General features: G+C 49.8%; 1 protein-coding gene across 2 annotated transcripts in view; it reads right to left on the bottom strand.

Moving 5' to 3' along the window:
* Positions 1–16,075, bottom strand: part of UPB1 (beta-ureidopropionase 1) — a 33,790-nt gene continuing 17,715 nt past the window's right edge. Inside the window, exons 5-10 of one of the 2 annotated variants that reach the window (XM_033202761.1) lie at positions 13,686–13,847; positions 11,787–11,956; positions 6,542–6,623; positions 4,980–5,022; positions 2,832–2,986; positions 1–875 (exon numbers count right to left, since the gene is read on the bottom strand). In XM_033202761.1, the coding sequence (XP_033058652.1) occupies positions 792–875; positions 2,832–2,986; positions 4,980–5,022; positions 6,542–6,623; positions 11,787–11,956; positions 13,686–13,847 (696 nt within the window). In that variant the 3' untranslated portion in view covers positions 1–791. The remainder of the gene's footprint in view (positions 876–2,831; positions 2,987–4,979; positions 5,023–6,541; positions 6,624–11,786; positions 11,957–13,685; positions 13,848–16,075) is intronic. The other variant, XM_033202847.1, reaches the window with a different exon arrangement.

Raw genomic sequence — 16,075 nt, 5'->3', positions numbered from 1 at the left:
TAGGGCATATATTGAGATTTATTGCAAGGAATTGACTTCAGTGATTGTAGGAGTGACTAGTCATGTCTAAACTCTGTAAGACAGGCTATCAGGAAGCGCAGGCTGTCAGGAACTCTCAGCAAGCGCTGGGCTGCTGTCTACAGGCAGAATTTCTTCCTCAGGGCAGCCCTTAGCTCTGCTCTTTAGGCCTTTTGACTGATCAAGTCAGGCTGACCCAGATTATCTGAGATAATCTCACTTACTTAGTCGACTGGGAATGGACTTTTGTCATATCCACAAAACACCTTCACAGCAATACCTAGATTAGTGTCTGACTGAATTACTCGGGACTGTAGTCTAGCTAAGCCGACACATCCAAAGACCATCCCACGCACCACAGCCTTGCTGTAGGCTCAGGGTCTCTGGATCAGCCTTCAACCTCTTCCCACTGGTGTACAGGATGGACAGCATCATCTGCCTAACCTCAAATCCACCTGCACAAGCAGTACCTGGGCTTTTTTTTTTTTCAGTTGAGGTAAAAGTCACATAACTGAAATATTCTAAAGTACACAAATTCACTGGCATTTAGTACATTCACCTCTACCTAGTCCCCAAACATTTCCGATACCCCAGAATTAAACCCCTTATCCATTAAGAAGTCACTCCCCAAGCCACCCTCCCCCTGCCTGGGGATTTTAAAGCCAAGCTGGACAATGTTATTGGGGATAACTTGGACGTGTTAAGCCTGCCACGCTTGCTAATCCACTGGGGTGGAGGTGTCTTCCTCACCCCAAAGCAGGCACTGAAGCCAGCTACTCTTTCACGATGGTGGGTCTGTAGTTGGGCTTGACAGCTTCAGCGAGCTCCCGTGCGTACATCTCATACCTGCCCGTCATCTGAAAGCAAAACAGATGTACTTTTGTACTTTAGAGGTTCTGGTTTTATAAATCCCCATCGCTTACCCGCCACCACCTCTTGCCACTGGAGGGCAGTCACGGGACAGGAATGCATCAGGAAGGCTCGTTGACAGTGACCTCTTGGCACTGATTCTGGTACTGTGGCAAAGTTCACAGATGCCACGATGACTCATACAGCCCAGTCTTGGCTGCTGTGACCTCTTCGACCTGTCTATCTGGAAGGTGTGGTCTGCTGAGGCAAGAGGGAGAAGGGGAGTCCCGTGGTGCTGTTGCTCCCCAGAAGAGCAGCCTACAGCCCAGAGAGGAGTGACCTGCTCCAGGTTATCAGCCAGTTGTAGAAAAGGCTGGGATTTGAACCAGAGGCTCCTGGATGGGTCTGGAGTTCTGTCTACTCCATGTGGCATCTCATCATGGATACAGAGCCTAGTGGGGTTGGAAAGCCCACCCAGGGTGCTTACACCCAGCACATACTCCCTCCCTCCCTCCTTTCCCAAGGTGGACTACTCCCATAAAGCCTTGACAGGAGCTCATGCCCATTACCAAAGTTGGGAAGGCTTCTGCTTCTAAGAAGTGTCTAATGAGAAAACATTTGGTTTACTGCTCCTGGGATACTTATTAAAAAGAGTTGGCCAGCATTCTTGACTCCGATTTCTGATTTGGGTGGAATCCCACATTCATCCTAGTTGCCCAGGAAGAGGAGAGAGAGGTCAGGAGACTCTCTCATGCCCAACACCTTGTGTGTCTGACAAGGATCCAAGACTGAGGAACCCATGCTCAGAAAACAGGATCAAGACCAAAAAAGCCCATGTCTGGGTGGATTAGAGGCCCTGGTGGTCTCTCATTCACACCGGGGAAAGTCAGTTATAACAATGGACATTTATTTGCTATACGATTTGCTTATAAAAGGTGGCTGAGGCAGGGCACAGTGGCTTATATCTATAATCCTGATATTTTGGGAGCCCGAGGTGGGAGTATTGCTTGAAGCCAAGAGTTCAAGACCAGCCTGGGCAACATAATGAGACTCAGTCTCTATAAAAAATTTAAAAATTAGCTGCATATGGTGGTGGTGCATGTCTATAGTCCCAGTTACTCGGGAGGCTGAGGTGGGAGGACAGCTTGAGCCCAGGAGGTCAAGGATGCCATGATCAATGGTTGTGCCATATGGTCCAGCCTAGATGACAAAGCCAAGACCTTGTCTCCATGCCCCCTATTCCACCAAAAAAAAGGAAAGGGGGTGTTGAGTTGGTGGAAATATTTTCCGACACTAATACAGCAAACTCTGAAGCTGTGAGCCCTTCTAGGGTGGAGTCCCATCCCAGGAGGGCAGACACCTCCATTCCTCTGACTCCTGACATCACAGGGCATTAGGTGTCAAAGCCAGCATGTGACCTTCGAGTTAACCCCCTTATTTTACAACTGGGAGTACTAAGGCTTGGGAGCAGAAGGGGCTTAATTAAGGTGACCAAGGAAGGAAGGTTGTGGCAGAGCCACTAGATTCCATTTCTCTGCATGACCCATTTCCTGCTATCGTCAAGGCCTAGACTGCAGGGACTGGCCACACGCAGAACCAGACATGCACATTTATCTTGTGATAAGTGCAAATGCCTGGAAAGGAAAAAGGATTAGAGGAGCCAATCCATTCTATTCTCTGGACAAATGAAATTGAGATTAATTTGTCTGAAGGCACCCAGAATCTAAATCAGATGAGAGGAGAATTTATCGCAGCCTGCTGCCTGTACATTGTTTGACCCAACTGTTCCTCCCAGGAGCCAACAAAGAGGCAGAGATTCAGCCCTCAGCTCATACAGAGACTTCGGGTGGGAGCTGGTACCTCATGCTGCCATGGGCAACCCCACAACAGCAGTTCCCAGCCCTGAGAGCAGGATGAGGGCCAAAGCAGAGGAGGCGGCAACAATAGGGGTCCTGGGGACCTACCTTGAAGTTCCAGACATCATTCACTTGCTGGCAGAGGTTTAGGTCGAGCTTAGCAACCAGCAGTCCATCCTGGCTACGGGACAGCCCAGGAGTCCGGCTGCCATCAGGGGCTGCCACATAGCTCGAGCCATAGAAGTAGCCAAAGTCCTGGTGAGCTTTAAAGGAGCAAAGAAACACATCTGTGAGCTTGTGTAGATGCACTGTGGGCTCCACAGAGGGTCAGGCACCTTCAGGCAGGCCCAGGACATGGGGTCCATGCCATTACAGGCGTGAGCCACTGCGTCTGGCTTTTTTTTGGGGGGGGGGGGGCGGGGGGGGAACAGAGTCTCACTCTGTCACCCAGGCTGCAGTACAGTGGTGCAATCTCAGCTCACTGCAACCTCTGCCTCCGTGTTCAAGCTATTCTCGTGCCCCAGCCTCCTGAGTAGCTGGAATTACAGGCGTGTGCCAGCCTGCCCTGCTAAGGGACAAAATGCTGAGGCCCAAAAGGCCTATCTCTCACCTCAGGCCTGAAGGCCCAGCAGATTGCTGCAAATGGCCCCCTTATGCTGCTCCCCTTTGCCCCTGGGGAAATGTCTAAATGTCACCCTCCTGAGAGGTGTTGCTCCCACCCACAGCCTAAGGAAATCAGAAAGTCACACTCTGGGGGCTTCCTATGAGGGCCCCCACAGTGAGCTGGAGGCTCTGCCTTCATCTGCCTGCCACCTGCATCACCCTCACCCTCCCTCCAGGCCTTGGTCCCTTCACCAGTTAGGGAGGACTAGCAGCCACCTCACACATGTGTAAGGAGCAGGTGGGGCTGGGCAGGGCCTAGCATGGTCCAGATGCAGCAGGCACCCAGTGGATGCTCATTCCCCTGCTCTTTCTGCATCTCTATTTACAGTAACTAGGATCAGGGATTCCAGAAGGAAAACAGATCTGCTCAGAACCTTTTGGTTTTTTTTTTTTTTTTTCTTTTTGAGATGGAGTTCCACTCCTGTTGCCCAGGTTGGAGTGTGATGGTGCGATCTCGGCTCACTGCAATCTCCACTTTCCAGGTTCAAGCGATTCTCCTGCCTCAGCCTCCCAAGTAGCTGGGATTATAGGCGCGGGCCACCATGCCCAGCTAATTTTTTGTGTTTTTTTTTTTTTTTGAGGCAGAGTCTCGCTCTGTCGCCCAGACTGGAGTGCAGTGGCGCAATCTCGGCTCACTGCAAGCTCCGCCTCCCGGGTTTACACCATTCTCCTGCCTCAGCCTCCCAAGTAGCTGGGACTACAGGCGCCCGCCACCTCGCCCGGCTAGTTTTTTGTATTTTTAGTAGAGACGGGGTTTCACCATGTTAGCCAGGATGGTCTCGATCTCCTGACCTCGTGATCCGCCCGTCTCGGCCTCCCAAAGTGCTGGGATTACAGGCTTGAGCCACCGCGCCCGGCCTTTTTTTTTTTTTTTTTTTTTAAGTAGAGACTGAGTTTCTCCATGTTGGCCAAGCTGGTCTTGAACTCCCAACCTCAGGTGATCCACCCGCCTTGGCCTCCCAAAGTACAGGGATTACAGGCATGAGCCACCATGCCCGGCCCCCTTCCGGCTTTCTAGAGGACACTCTGAGCTAGTTCAGATACCTCCTTGGTGAGGGAGGCAGTCCCTACCTCCCTCATTCTTGGCCAGAGACATGGGAAAGGAGTCTTTAGGGTTCTTAGCAGAGGTGAGGTGGTATGTGCCCTTGGATCAAAACAAGCCATAGACTCTAGAAACCCAGGGGCATCCATGCCAATGCCCTGTGGCATCTGTACAGCTGGTTTGGGCAAGGGGAGGGGGAACAAGGACAAAGAAAAATGGAGACGGAGATCCACAGGCTGAATGAGAGCCCCTCTCCCTTTCAGAGAGCTCACAAAGGATCCCCCACATTCTCTCAGTTCATCTTCACACCAGTCCCAGGGAATGGATGGAGTCCAACCCACTCCTCAAGCCCAGGACTGCCTATCCACACCCCAGTCACAGCCTGATTCCCACACTGCAAGCAATAAAGCAGAGAGGAGTTGGCACCTCCTCCTAGGTGCCAGGCACACAGACACGATCTATGTGGCAGATCCTGACCGGAGGAAGCAGACAGAGAAGGGGAGAAGAAGGCCCACTCCTCAACTGCAGCCACCATGGTTCATGAGACATACCTTTCTTTCCGTCTCCTGAGGTAAACTCGTTCGGGAAGTGCTCCTGTGAAATAAGACCAAGGTAAGAGGAACCTATAGGTGGCACTACCACTACACTCATTCCAGCTCACTCAGTCAGAAGAGCAGGGCAATCAGGCCAAGAGGTGAGTCAGCCGGGAAACAGTTAAGGTGAGCTGGAATGGTCTGTACTCACCCGGCAATTAAGCGCTTATTAAACACCCCTGCTGAGCAGCCAGCCCTGGGCCAGCAGCGGGGAATTTGACAAGCAGGGTAAAAACCTGGACGGTGCCTTTGGGGAGTTTATAATCTGAGACAAGAGAAAGACACTGGGCACAGACTGGTCCTCAGGGCTGTGGGCACCTGAGGCTGGCCTGAAGTAATTAAAAACCCCGGGCCAGGGTCTGTGAAGGCAGTGGGCGGGTACACATACTGCTTTCAGTATTTCCCCCAAAGCCTAATGGAAACTGTACATCAACCTGTGATGGGGTTACACAGGCTAACTAAAACATCAGGTTTCTTTTATTTTCATTTATTTTATTATTTATTTTGGAGACAGAGTTTCATTTTTGTTGCTCAGGCTGGAGTGCAATGACGTGACCTTGGCTCACTGCAACCTCCATCTTCCCGGTTCAATCAGTTCTCCTGCCTCAGCCTCCCTAGTAGCTGGGATTACAGGCACCTACCACCACATCCGGCTAATTTTTTGTATTTTCAGTAGAGACAGGGTTTCTCCATGTTGGCCAGGCTGGTCTCGAACTCCTGACCTCAGGTGATCCACCTGTCTCAGTCTCCCAAAGTGCTGGGATTACAGGCGTGAGCCACTGCATCTGGCTTTTTTGGGGGTGGGGGGGGAACAGAGTCTCACTCTGTCACCGGGGCTGCAGTGCAGTAGCGCGATCTTGGCTCACTGCAACCTCTGCCTCCTCATTCAAGCTATTCTCATGACCCAGCCTCCTGAGTAGCTGGAATTACAGGTGCATGCCAGCCTGCCCCGCTAATTTTTATATTTTTAGTTGAGACAGGATTTTGCCACATTGGCCAGGCTGGTCTCAAACTTCTGACCTCAGGTGATCTGCCAGCCTCGGCTTCCCAAAGTGCTGGGATTACAGGCATGAGCCACCACACCCAGCCAAAACATCAGGTTTCTTTATGCTGCTAGAAGTCAGATCGACTTAGTGTGGAAACCTTGGTTATCTCAGACTGAAAAGATCTTCTGATTAGAGTTTGATATCTGATTAACAAGGATGAGGAAGAGATATAATAAGCGCATTCTGTTTGGCAGTCAAAACTGTTTAGTGTATGGGGTCAAGGGGGAAAATACACTGGACATTTGGACGTGACAGGGTGAGAACTGCCATGTCAAAGATCTTTTCAAAATGGCTTCAGCCAAATACAAAAACAGAAAAAACAGGAGGACAGAGATCTTGAAAAAGTAACAGACCAAGCCAGTTTTACCCCTTTCCGGACCCTAGGATTTGTGGATGTGTGCAGAGGGAACGTGGTGTCCCCACCAGGGCCACCAGGGGGCGGCTCCTCCCCCCCAGCCAGACCTCAGGACTTACGGTGCCCACGCGATTGATGGCGCAGGTGAAGCAGTGATTGGCAATGGCTGCGTTTCTGGCCTCTATGGGCCACAGGGACTCGCTGTAAGAGAAGACCAAGAGGAACCAGGTTGCCGACTTTCCAGCCAGACTCAGTGGATGCTCAGCCCTGAGCTCGGCCTGGCTGCAGGCTTTCCTGGGCCGGTGGTGGGGACAGCCAGGAGACTCACTGGTCACACCCCAAACCTGCAAGCAGGCCAGCCTGTCCTCAGCACCTTGCCCTGGCCTGAACAGCCTCTGGGAAGGGGCTGCTGCAGGCATAAGCCACGTGGCTGCGCTCTGTCAGAATTGGCAGCCCTGGATCAAATCCTCATCCTGAGCCTCAGTTTCCTTTTCTGAAATGTCCTCAAAGGAAGACTATGAAGACTGAATGACCATGCAGGTGAAGATCCAAGTGGTAGGAGTTCCATAACCACCACTTCCCGCCTCGATCCCTTCTCCTGGAACCCACCTGCTGGGCTGGGCAGAACCTCTCCAGGTGAATGCCAGAAGGGAGCCAGGGGCCTGGCGGACTTGTCAGGGCCTGTGAGGGCTGAGCGCAGGCTCTACCTACCCTACCCTAACTCTCCTACCCTGCTGTTCTGCCTTACAAGGCAATCTCCAAAGTGGGAGATTTCAGGGCCAGTAAACAAGAAAGGAACTTAGGTAATAGGATAAAGGGTCAGATTCAGCAGCAGGGTCACCTCCTCCAAGCTGGAACATTTCCCAGTGACCTCCCAGTTCCCTCTTCTGAACCCTGAGTCTCTAAGTAAAGGCTTCCTGGTTCTCTTACTAGCCAGGGCGGGAGTGGCCCAGGAGGGAGGCACCCCACAGGCTTGGCTGAGCTGTGGGCCTTCTTCACTCCAGCACCTGCAAAGGGAGAGTGCAATGGGAGACATGACCCCAACCAGAGATCCTGTCCTTCTCTGGCCTGCCAACTAAGATGTGACGTGGAATCTAGTGGGCCTTCTTGTCGCCAATTATCTTTTGTCTGAGTAACATCTTTAAGACCCTGGATTGAGGCTGGGCACAGTGGCTCATGACCGTAATCCCAGCACTTTGGGGGGCCGAGGTGGGTGGATCACGAGGTCAGGAGATTGAGACCATCCTGGCTAACACAGTGATACCCCGTCTCTACTAAAAATACAAAAAAAATTAGCCAGGTGTGGTGGCGGGCACCTATAGTCCCAGCTACTCGGGGGGCTGAGGCAGGAGCATGGCGTGAACCCGGGAGGCGGAGCTTGCAGTGAGCCGAGATCGTGCCACTGTACTCCAGCCTGGGTGACAGAGCAAGACTCCGTCTCAGAAAAAAAGACTCTGGATTGACAGGAGTAATGCCCACTTAGAAACACTGTGTGACTGGGAGCAAAATGCCCTGGAATCTTCCTTCCTGACAGCATGCACCTGGTTTAAACCAGGGAGGAGGTGGAGGGGGTGGGTGCTTGTCACAAGCCTAATTCTCAGGAGGATTCACAAGTCTGAAAAAATGAAAAATCACAGGCTTGATTGAGGGGACTCATTTTGCTGCTTTTTTCCCCCAGCTGCTAAGCCAAGCTGACAAAACTTTTCAGAAATGATTTTTACAGAAACACATCAGTAAATGACATTTTCAGGAATTAAATAGACACTTGCAGGGCAATTGCCATAAACATCTTAGTTGCAGTTCTCCAGGGAGGTGTTCTGTGTAGGACCCAAACCCACAGCTGGCAATAAAATTTATGCTCTCAAAGCCACCAGGGGAAAGGAAGCTGGGATGAGTGAGAGCCCAGTGTGTGTAGGAATCATGAAGTCTGATGGGGGAGTGGGGACGTTTGCCATATTTCCAGTGCGGTATACACAAATCCCTAAAAATAATCGCAGTGGGAAGGTAAGATGCAGCAAGAGGATAGCATGGTGACTTGCCAGTGAATGTACACAGGTAGTAGAAATCTTTGGTCACCCAAGCTGTAAGGGACACATCCTTATAGGATTATGAGGATAACCTAATCAAAAGCACTCAGACACTACTGTGTACTTAGAACTGTGGGACTAAAAAATGAATGAGGACACCCTGCTGACCCACGTGTGTGCATGCACATGTGTATGTCTGTCTCTGATACAGGTGGCAGAAGGTGCCAGAAAAGGGGATGGATGGTTCTGGATGCTGTGATCCAATGCTGGTGGGGATTTGCCCAGCATTGTGCTGAAAAACACTATCAATTCCATCATTCATCATTTTAAGAAAACCACCCAGGATCCTACCATCCTAATAAACCACCTGTTGCCTTTTATCCACACTCTATGACTATCCTTGTTCATAGGCAAACTTTTTTTTTCTTTTTTCTTTTTTTTTCCCAAGAGTTCTGACCACAGCCTGAACATGTCTTTTTCTTGCTCACAGGCTTTCGTCACTTTGCATTACCTTCATCATGACTCTTTTTAGTGGCTGTACAATAACCTGTGGAAGAGGTGGGCTGCAATGTACTTAGCCCAGACACTTCTCCCGCTGTCAGCTTTTCCGTTATTGTAAAGTAAGCTGTTGTGAGCACCTTCACATGCATTGCCTTTCCCTCCTATTTTTTTTTTTTTTTCCGTCTTGCTCTGTCACCCACGCTGGAGTGCAGTAGTGCAATCTCAGCTCACTACAACCTTCACCTCCTAGGTTCAAGCGATTCTCCTACCTCAGCCTCCCAAGTAGTTGGGACTACAGGCACCGGCCACCATGCCTGGCAAATTTTTGTATTTTTAGTAGATATGAGGTTTCACCATGTTGGCCAGGCTGGTCTCAAACTCCTGCCCTCAAGTGATCTGCCAGCCTTGGCCTCCCAAAGGGTTGGGATTACAGACGTGAGCCACTGTGCCTGGCCTTCCCTCCTCTTTTAGACTGTTTCTTCAGGCTACAATTCTAGGAATATCATTATCAGGCCAAAGGGCATGAGCATTTTAGGAGCTCAGGAAATATACCGCTTTCCAAAAGACCTGTTAGTTTTTACTGCCAGCCTCACCACAGCCTGGAAAGCCAAGGGTTGGATGATTCTTGGCTGAGGAAAGAAAAATCAATCATTTTTAATAAGCCTAATAGGCTGCTGAGGACATAGCAATTATATGCATATTGCACTGGGGTGCTTCTGTTTGCCTAACTGGAGCTAATAAAAGCCCGAGATAGCAGGGTCAGGGAGGGCCCTCTGCACACAAGGCGAGGAGCCATCTGAGTCCATGGCCACAACTTTGCCTGCCCTGGCCCAGAAGCCAGATGCCCTAATGCTTCGGGTTCCTCTAGGGACCCCAGTGGAGAGATGGAGCTTGCCAAGTGTCTTACCCAGAGCCAGCAGAGGAGGCTGCTCTAGGGGGTGGCCCCACAGTTCTGCCCAGGCCTGGTAGCTGGATGACCAGTAATAACTCTACTGACGACCGCCAATGAATGCTCATGGTGATCTGGCCACCATGAGACTCCAGTATGTTCTCTGAGGGAAGATGGACCAGATCTCCAGGTACATGGGCAGGGTGGTAGATCTGAGGTAACAGATGAGGGGCTGCATTCTGGCTCCAGAAGGAACCTGCTGTGCAAATAAATGTTGAATGCGGAGGGGATGTTACTCTTGAGAAAGGGGCACTATATGAAAAGAAAAGGCAAATGTCACACCCTGACGTTTAGAAGAAATTCAACTGAAATTAGGCTGGGGGCAGTGGGTCATGCCCGTAACCCCAGCACTTTGGGAGACCAAATCATGAGGTCAGGAGATCGAGACCATCCTGGCTAACACGGTGAAACCCCGTCTCTACTAAAAATACAAAAAAATCAGCCAGACGTGGTGGCGGGCGCCCGTAGTCCCAGCTACTCAGAAGGCTGAGGCAGGAGAATGGCGTGAACCCAGGAGGCGGAGCTTGTAGTGAGCCAAGATTGCACCACTGCACCCCAGCCTGGGTGACAGAGCGAGACTCTGTCTCAAAGAAAAAAAGAAAAAGAAGAAATTCAACTGAAATTTAGTCAAGAATGAAGACAAGAGAGATAGGAGAAGGCTGGCAGAGACTCAAAGCTGCCCACCCATGGCAGGACAGGGCACACCCCTGTCCTGCAGGGGACACCGGCAGCCAAGACCACAGAAAGTGAAAGCCAGCACCTCCTGCTGCAGGAACCCTGCTTGGAAGGAAGTGAGTTGGGGAGAAAAGTACTTGCACATAAATTCCTAGAGTTCTGTTACTTGCAGTGATGCAAAACTGGAAACCACCCAAATGCTCAGCCTTTGTGGAAGAGAGAGGCAGCAGCATAGTCATGCAATCAGATCAGCTCGCGGGATGCCCCTCCTAAATGAGGGGCCCCAGGGGTGGGGTACTGCCCAGCTCTCCAGCTTCCAGGGCCACCCTCCCCTCATCCCCCAACCCTGCCTTGACAAGGGCAGTTCTATCTGTTTAGGGGTGAGGCTAACACCAAAACACTTGTTATGTATTACAAAAATTAAATCCTTCTCTGGTTAAAGACAAATTTCCTTGACTGATCTCCAACTCCCTCATTTGTGGCTTTTCTTGTCCAGATGTCTACCCTACCTGTGCAGGATGCTGCAGATGTGAGGACTAGGAATCCACAGTCCCCCAACCAGGAGCCAATGCTGGCTAGGCACCTACTGTGCTCCAAGGACTTAGACGTGGGTTTTGTTTTTTATATTTGTTTGAGACGGAGTCTCGCTCTGTCACCAGGCTGGAGTGCGGTGGTGCCATCTTGGCTCACCGCAACCTCTGCCTCCCAAGTACAAGTGATTCTCTTGCCTCAGCCTCCCGAGTAGCTGGGACTACAGGTGCACACCACCATGCCTGGCTAATTTTTGTATTTTTAGTAGAGACAGGGTTTCACCACGTTGGCTAGGCTGGTCTCAAACTCCTAACCTCAAGTGATCCACCTGCCTCAGCCTCCCGAAGTGCTATGATTATAGGTGTGAGCCACTGAGCCCAGCCCAATGTGGGGCCTTCTGAAGCTCCCTGGTGCCTATAGGGAAAGGGGGGAATTATTTTCATCTCAGTGTTCAGAATCACAGCAGAGGTTGGTGTTTTACTGTAGATTAGCTCTTGCTGCGGGTGGGGGATTGCTCATTGCCATCTTGAGGATTCTTTTCACTGAAAAGCTGGTCATATGTACAACATACAATCCTGGTGGCTGCGTCTGCCTGCTGCCACCTTGGAGCTCCACAGACCAGCCTTGGGCTTCGGCTGGCTGGGCCCCAGGAAGCCCCCCAGACCCCACCAACTGAATGACCTTAATGCTCCAATGGTGGCCGAGGGATTGAAGATGATCTCAGCCCCGTTGATGCTGTACATAAGCCAGTTGAGGGGGTGGTGCCGCCCGTAGCAAATGTTCACCGAGATCCTTCCAAACTGCGTCTGGAACACAGGGTGGCCCAGGTTTCCCTCCATGTAGTAAGTTGACTGAAAAGCAAAGGGCCATACACTGATGCCTCTGACCTTTAATATTTCCCTTTTCTTAGACTCGGCAGAAAAACTGAAACATCACCAATGGTCCAGAGGTGATTACACTCCTGAGTGTGACTCTAAATTCCAGAATTTCAATAGGATAAAAACAAAACACACACACACAAAAAACCCCCGACACCAAATAAGCCAGCCCCCGGGGGAAATCACAGTGGCTTAAGCATTTGCCCAGTCTCCTTTCTGACATGTCAAAAAATCCCCACAACGACGTTCCACACTATTTCAAACTCTGGTGAGGTTTCAACCACAGTCCAACTCAAGGCTCAGGTTTGGTCGGTGTTAACACGAGTTGGTCAATGCCCTCAGCAACCATACGCCATCATATAGAACAGTGGAGCCCCGGGGACCTGGAGCACATCCAAGCAACTCTCTCCCTGGTCAGAGTAGAAAGCTGTTTCCTGAGGGGGCATAGCTCACCCAAATGATTAAAGCCAAAGCTTCTAGTAGAACCACATCCTGAAAGCACACCTTCTCCATTCTGCCTAGGGTTAAGGAGGTCCCTGTGGGGCAGGCGGACCAGACCCCATTCTCCCATCCCTGCCTCTCTGTCTGTTCCTAAGGGTACCAGGGCAGGGACACTGTCCTGGACAGCACTGAGGGAAGCTAGAGGGCAAATCAGGGTCTCAAACAGATCTGCTCCGGGAGCCTTCCATCTCCTCCTGATTCTGGCCATCAAAATTGGCCATGGTCAGGCAGCAACCAGGATGTGTGTACGTGGTGAACACTGGAGCAGATCCTGCTGTGCTGAGACAAGCCCTGTGCTATCTGCAGGGAGCTAAAGATTAATCCCAGGGCAAACAGGTGAGGGGTGCGTCTTTCCACCCCACCTCCAGCTGTTACTGAGAAACGCTGGGCTCTTCTTTCTCCCTGGGAAACCTCCTCTAGCTCTGCAGGCCATTTCTTGTCTGCCTGACCAGCCTGAGAATGGCCAGGATTGCCACAATCATGGAGTGAGAACTGGGGACATCACATCCTGAACAACTGTATAACGGCAAATCAAGTTCAGATTTAATATCTTAGGCATTAGGCAGAGCTCATTTCCCTCCTTCAAACATCCACCTGCTCCCATCTTACCCACCCAGGGGTTGGCATTAACCAACAAAAATGGCCCCCCCAACTTGTGCCCTGATCACGGGCACATGAAACTTCACATAATGCACACTACACAGACGTGCACATTTGCCCACTGTCACCTGACACACAAACATGGGCCACCTCAGACCCCCCATGAGTCACAGACAAGGAATGCCACGCTCCAAACCAAACAAGGACAGGGCTGTGGCGTGCTAGGCTCTGAGCCTGAAGGGGGCCATGGGAATCATTTCATGTTTGTGCAATATTTATTTTTGGTTTTAATGTATATATCACTTACTTCAAAGAATTCAGGAGGCCAAATCAGGCTGTATTAAAAAAAATATATGCCCCATTGTGCTAAAGGTGTTTGGGACTCCTCTGAGAGTCCCGCCTGAATCCGGTCTGCCTGTGTGATGTACAGCAATGTCGGGTAACCCTCTGAATACCGCAGCCACACACTGTGCTCCAGTGGAGTGTGCATGACATGGAGTATGATCCCGCACAGAACTTCCCCACGGAAAGTCCCACAGAGATTACAACACACAGAGGGGCAAGTGAGCAGGGCTGGTTATTCATCTTATGGGTGGCTCACCTCATTGAAATCACCCACTCTGGGGATGTGGTTTTTCCTGGTCTTTCCCAGGACTGCTCCGGAATTGGAGATCACCACGGCTGTATTCCACAAAACGTCCCCATGCTCGCTGTCTCGTTCCAGGATGGGAGACACCACCACCATGTCATGGTTCTTCGCCAGCTGGAAAAATGATAAATATAGCAGAGCCCACTTTCAAACCAATTGTTGTAGTTTTTTTATTGAAGAAGAATTTAATGATCCTACTAAATCATTAGGCTTGGGTCAGAGCAATCACTTGCATTTGTTGTTTGGAACACTAAATACCCTGATGTCCATGCTTTGCTAAATAAGAATCACATTGTCCTGTGCACAGTTGGTGGTATAGTAAAATGGTGCAGCTGCTCTGGAAAACCATATGGGAGTTCCTCAAAAAATTAAACAAGAATTACCATTTGATCTGGCAATCCTAATCCTGGGTATATATCCAAAAGGATTGAAAGCAGGGTCTCAAAGAGATTTGCAAACGCATATTCATTGCAGCATTATTCACAATAGCAAAGAGGTGGGAGCAACTCAAGTGCCCATCAATGGGTGAATGGATAAACGAAACATGGCACATCTATACAATGGAGTATCATCCAGCCTTAGATGCCATGGTTCTATGTTACACATGGATGAACCTTGACGATATTATGCTAAATAAAACAAGTCAGTCCCCAAAAGACAAATACTGTATGATTCCACTTGTGTAAGGTATTTAGAGTAGTCAAATTCACAGAAATGGAAAGTACAATATTAATAGAATGGTGGTTGCCAGGGACTGGGGGAACGGGGAGCTATTGTTTAACGAGATAGAGTCAGATTTGCAAGATGCAAAAGTTTTGCAGATCTGCACAACGTGAATATACTTTACACTACTGAACTGTACACTTAAAAATGGTTAAAATGGTACTATATATACATATATATCACCACTTTAAAAGAGGGTAAAAAGAATAATCAAACTTTTTTTTTTTTTTTTTTTTTTTTGAGACAGAGTCTCGCTCTGTCTCCCGGGCTGGAGTGCAGTGGCCAGATCTCAGCTCATTGCAAGCTCCGCCTCCCAGGTTCACGCCATTCTCCTGCCTTAGCCTCCCGAGTAGCTGGGCCTACAGGCACCCGCCACCTCGCCCGGCTAGTTTTTTGTATTTTTTAGTAGAGATGGGGTTTCACCGTGTTAGCCAGGATGGTCTCGATCTCCTGACCTCGTGATCCACCCATCTCGGCCTCCCAAAGTGCTGGGATTACAGGCTTGAGCCACCGCGCCTGGCCTCAAACTTCTTATCTATACCAAAAATAAATTTCTTTGGCATCAAATTCCTTTTGTCTCAAGTAAGAACATCAATCCCTGGTGATCACAGGATGAGCAGCCCAGCGGGTCATTTGTCCTCTACTCTAATTAGCCATCATGATCTCTGGCCTTAACAGGACAGGGGAGAGGCATGCTCCGAAGGCAACACTAGGAGCCACGCTAAGGGTAGCCTCAGGTCCCTGTGGAAGCAGAGTGTCTCTGGCACCAGCTCTCTTTCACCCCCTTCCTCCAGCCCTGGCTCAGGCTTATCATCTGCAAAAGTCCCCTAACCAGTCTCCTTCCTCCTTTTTCCATAGCAAGAAATCAACAACCTGGTGATTGAGAGATTTTTTTCCTCTACAGCCTAAGAACACCGATATTTGGAATCACAACTGAGTATTGATAAAGTCACCATGATTATAGCTCTGCTCCAAAAGCCCCTAAGTATATGTATAAAACCTGAAAGAGAATACAAAGAAATGAAAAGAGTTCTTTTGTTAGAGGTGAAAATAAGGATAAATGACCATTCGTCACCTCATGGGTTTTCTGGTAACAGTTTTATTAAGATATAATTCACACAGCATAAGATTCACTTTAAGATTGGTCAAGTACAGTAGTGAGAGGTGGGAAAGAGCAGAACAAGGAGTCGCTCTTTTGAAGTGTGCAATTCAGTAGTATTCAGGATATTCACAGAGTTGTCCAGCCTTCACCACCATCTAATTTTAGAAGATTTTCATCACCCTAAATGGAAACTTTGTACCCATTAGCAGTCACTCCCTTCCTCCCTCACCCCCAGCCTCTAGCCACCACTAATCTGCTTTCCGTCTCTATGGATTTGCCTATTCTGGACAGTTTATATAAATGGGATCATACGACATATATTATGAGGTTTTAATGAAGAAAAATCAAAACCAATCTGTACGCTGATGAGACACAGGCCATGCATCGAAGCTTCTGTGACTCAAGCAAACTGCAGTGCAGCATGCAGAGCTCTGAATGAGGAACTGGCTTCTCTGGTCCCTGAATGCCAGCTCTGCCACTTGCCAGCTGCGGGACTTGCTACAAAAGTCACCTCCGA

The sequence above is a fragment of the Trachypithecus francoisi genome, unplaced genomic scaffold (assembly GCF_009764315.1).
Source record: "Trachypithecus francoisi isolate TF-2019V2 unplaced genomic scaffold, Tfra_2.0 Contig00223, whole genome shotgun sequence".
NCBI lineage: Eukaryota > Metazoa > Chordata > Mammalia > Primates > Cercopithecidae > Trachypithecus > Trachypithecus francoisi.
The sequence above is the reverse complement of the archived record's forward strand: the minus strand, read 5'-3'. Positions and strand labels throughout refer to the sequence as shown.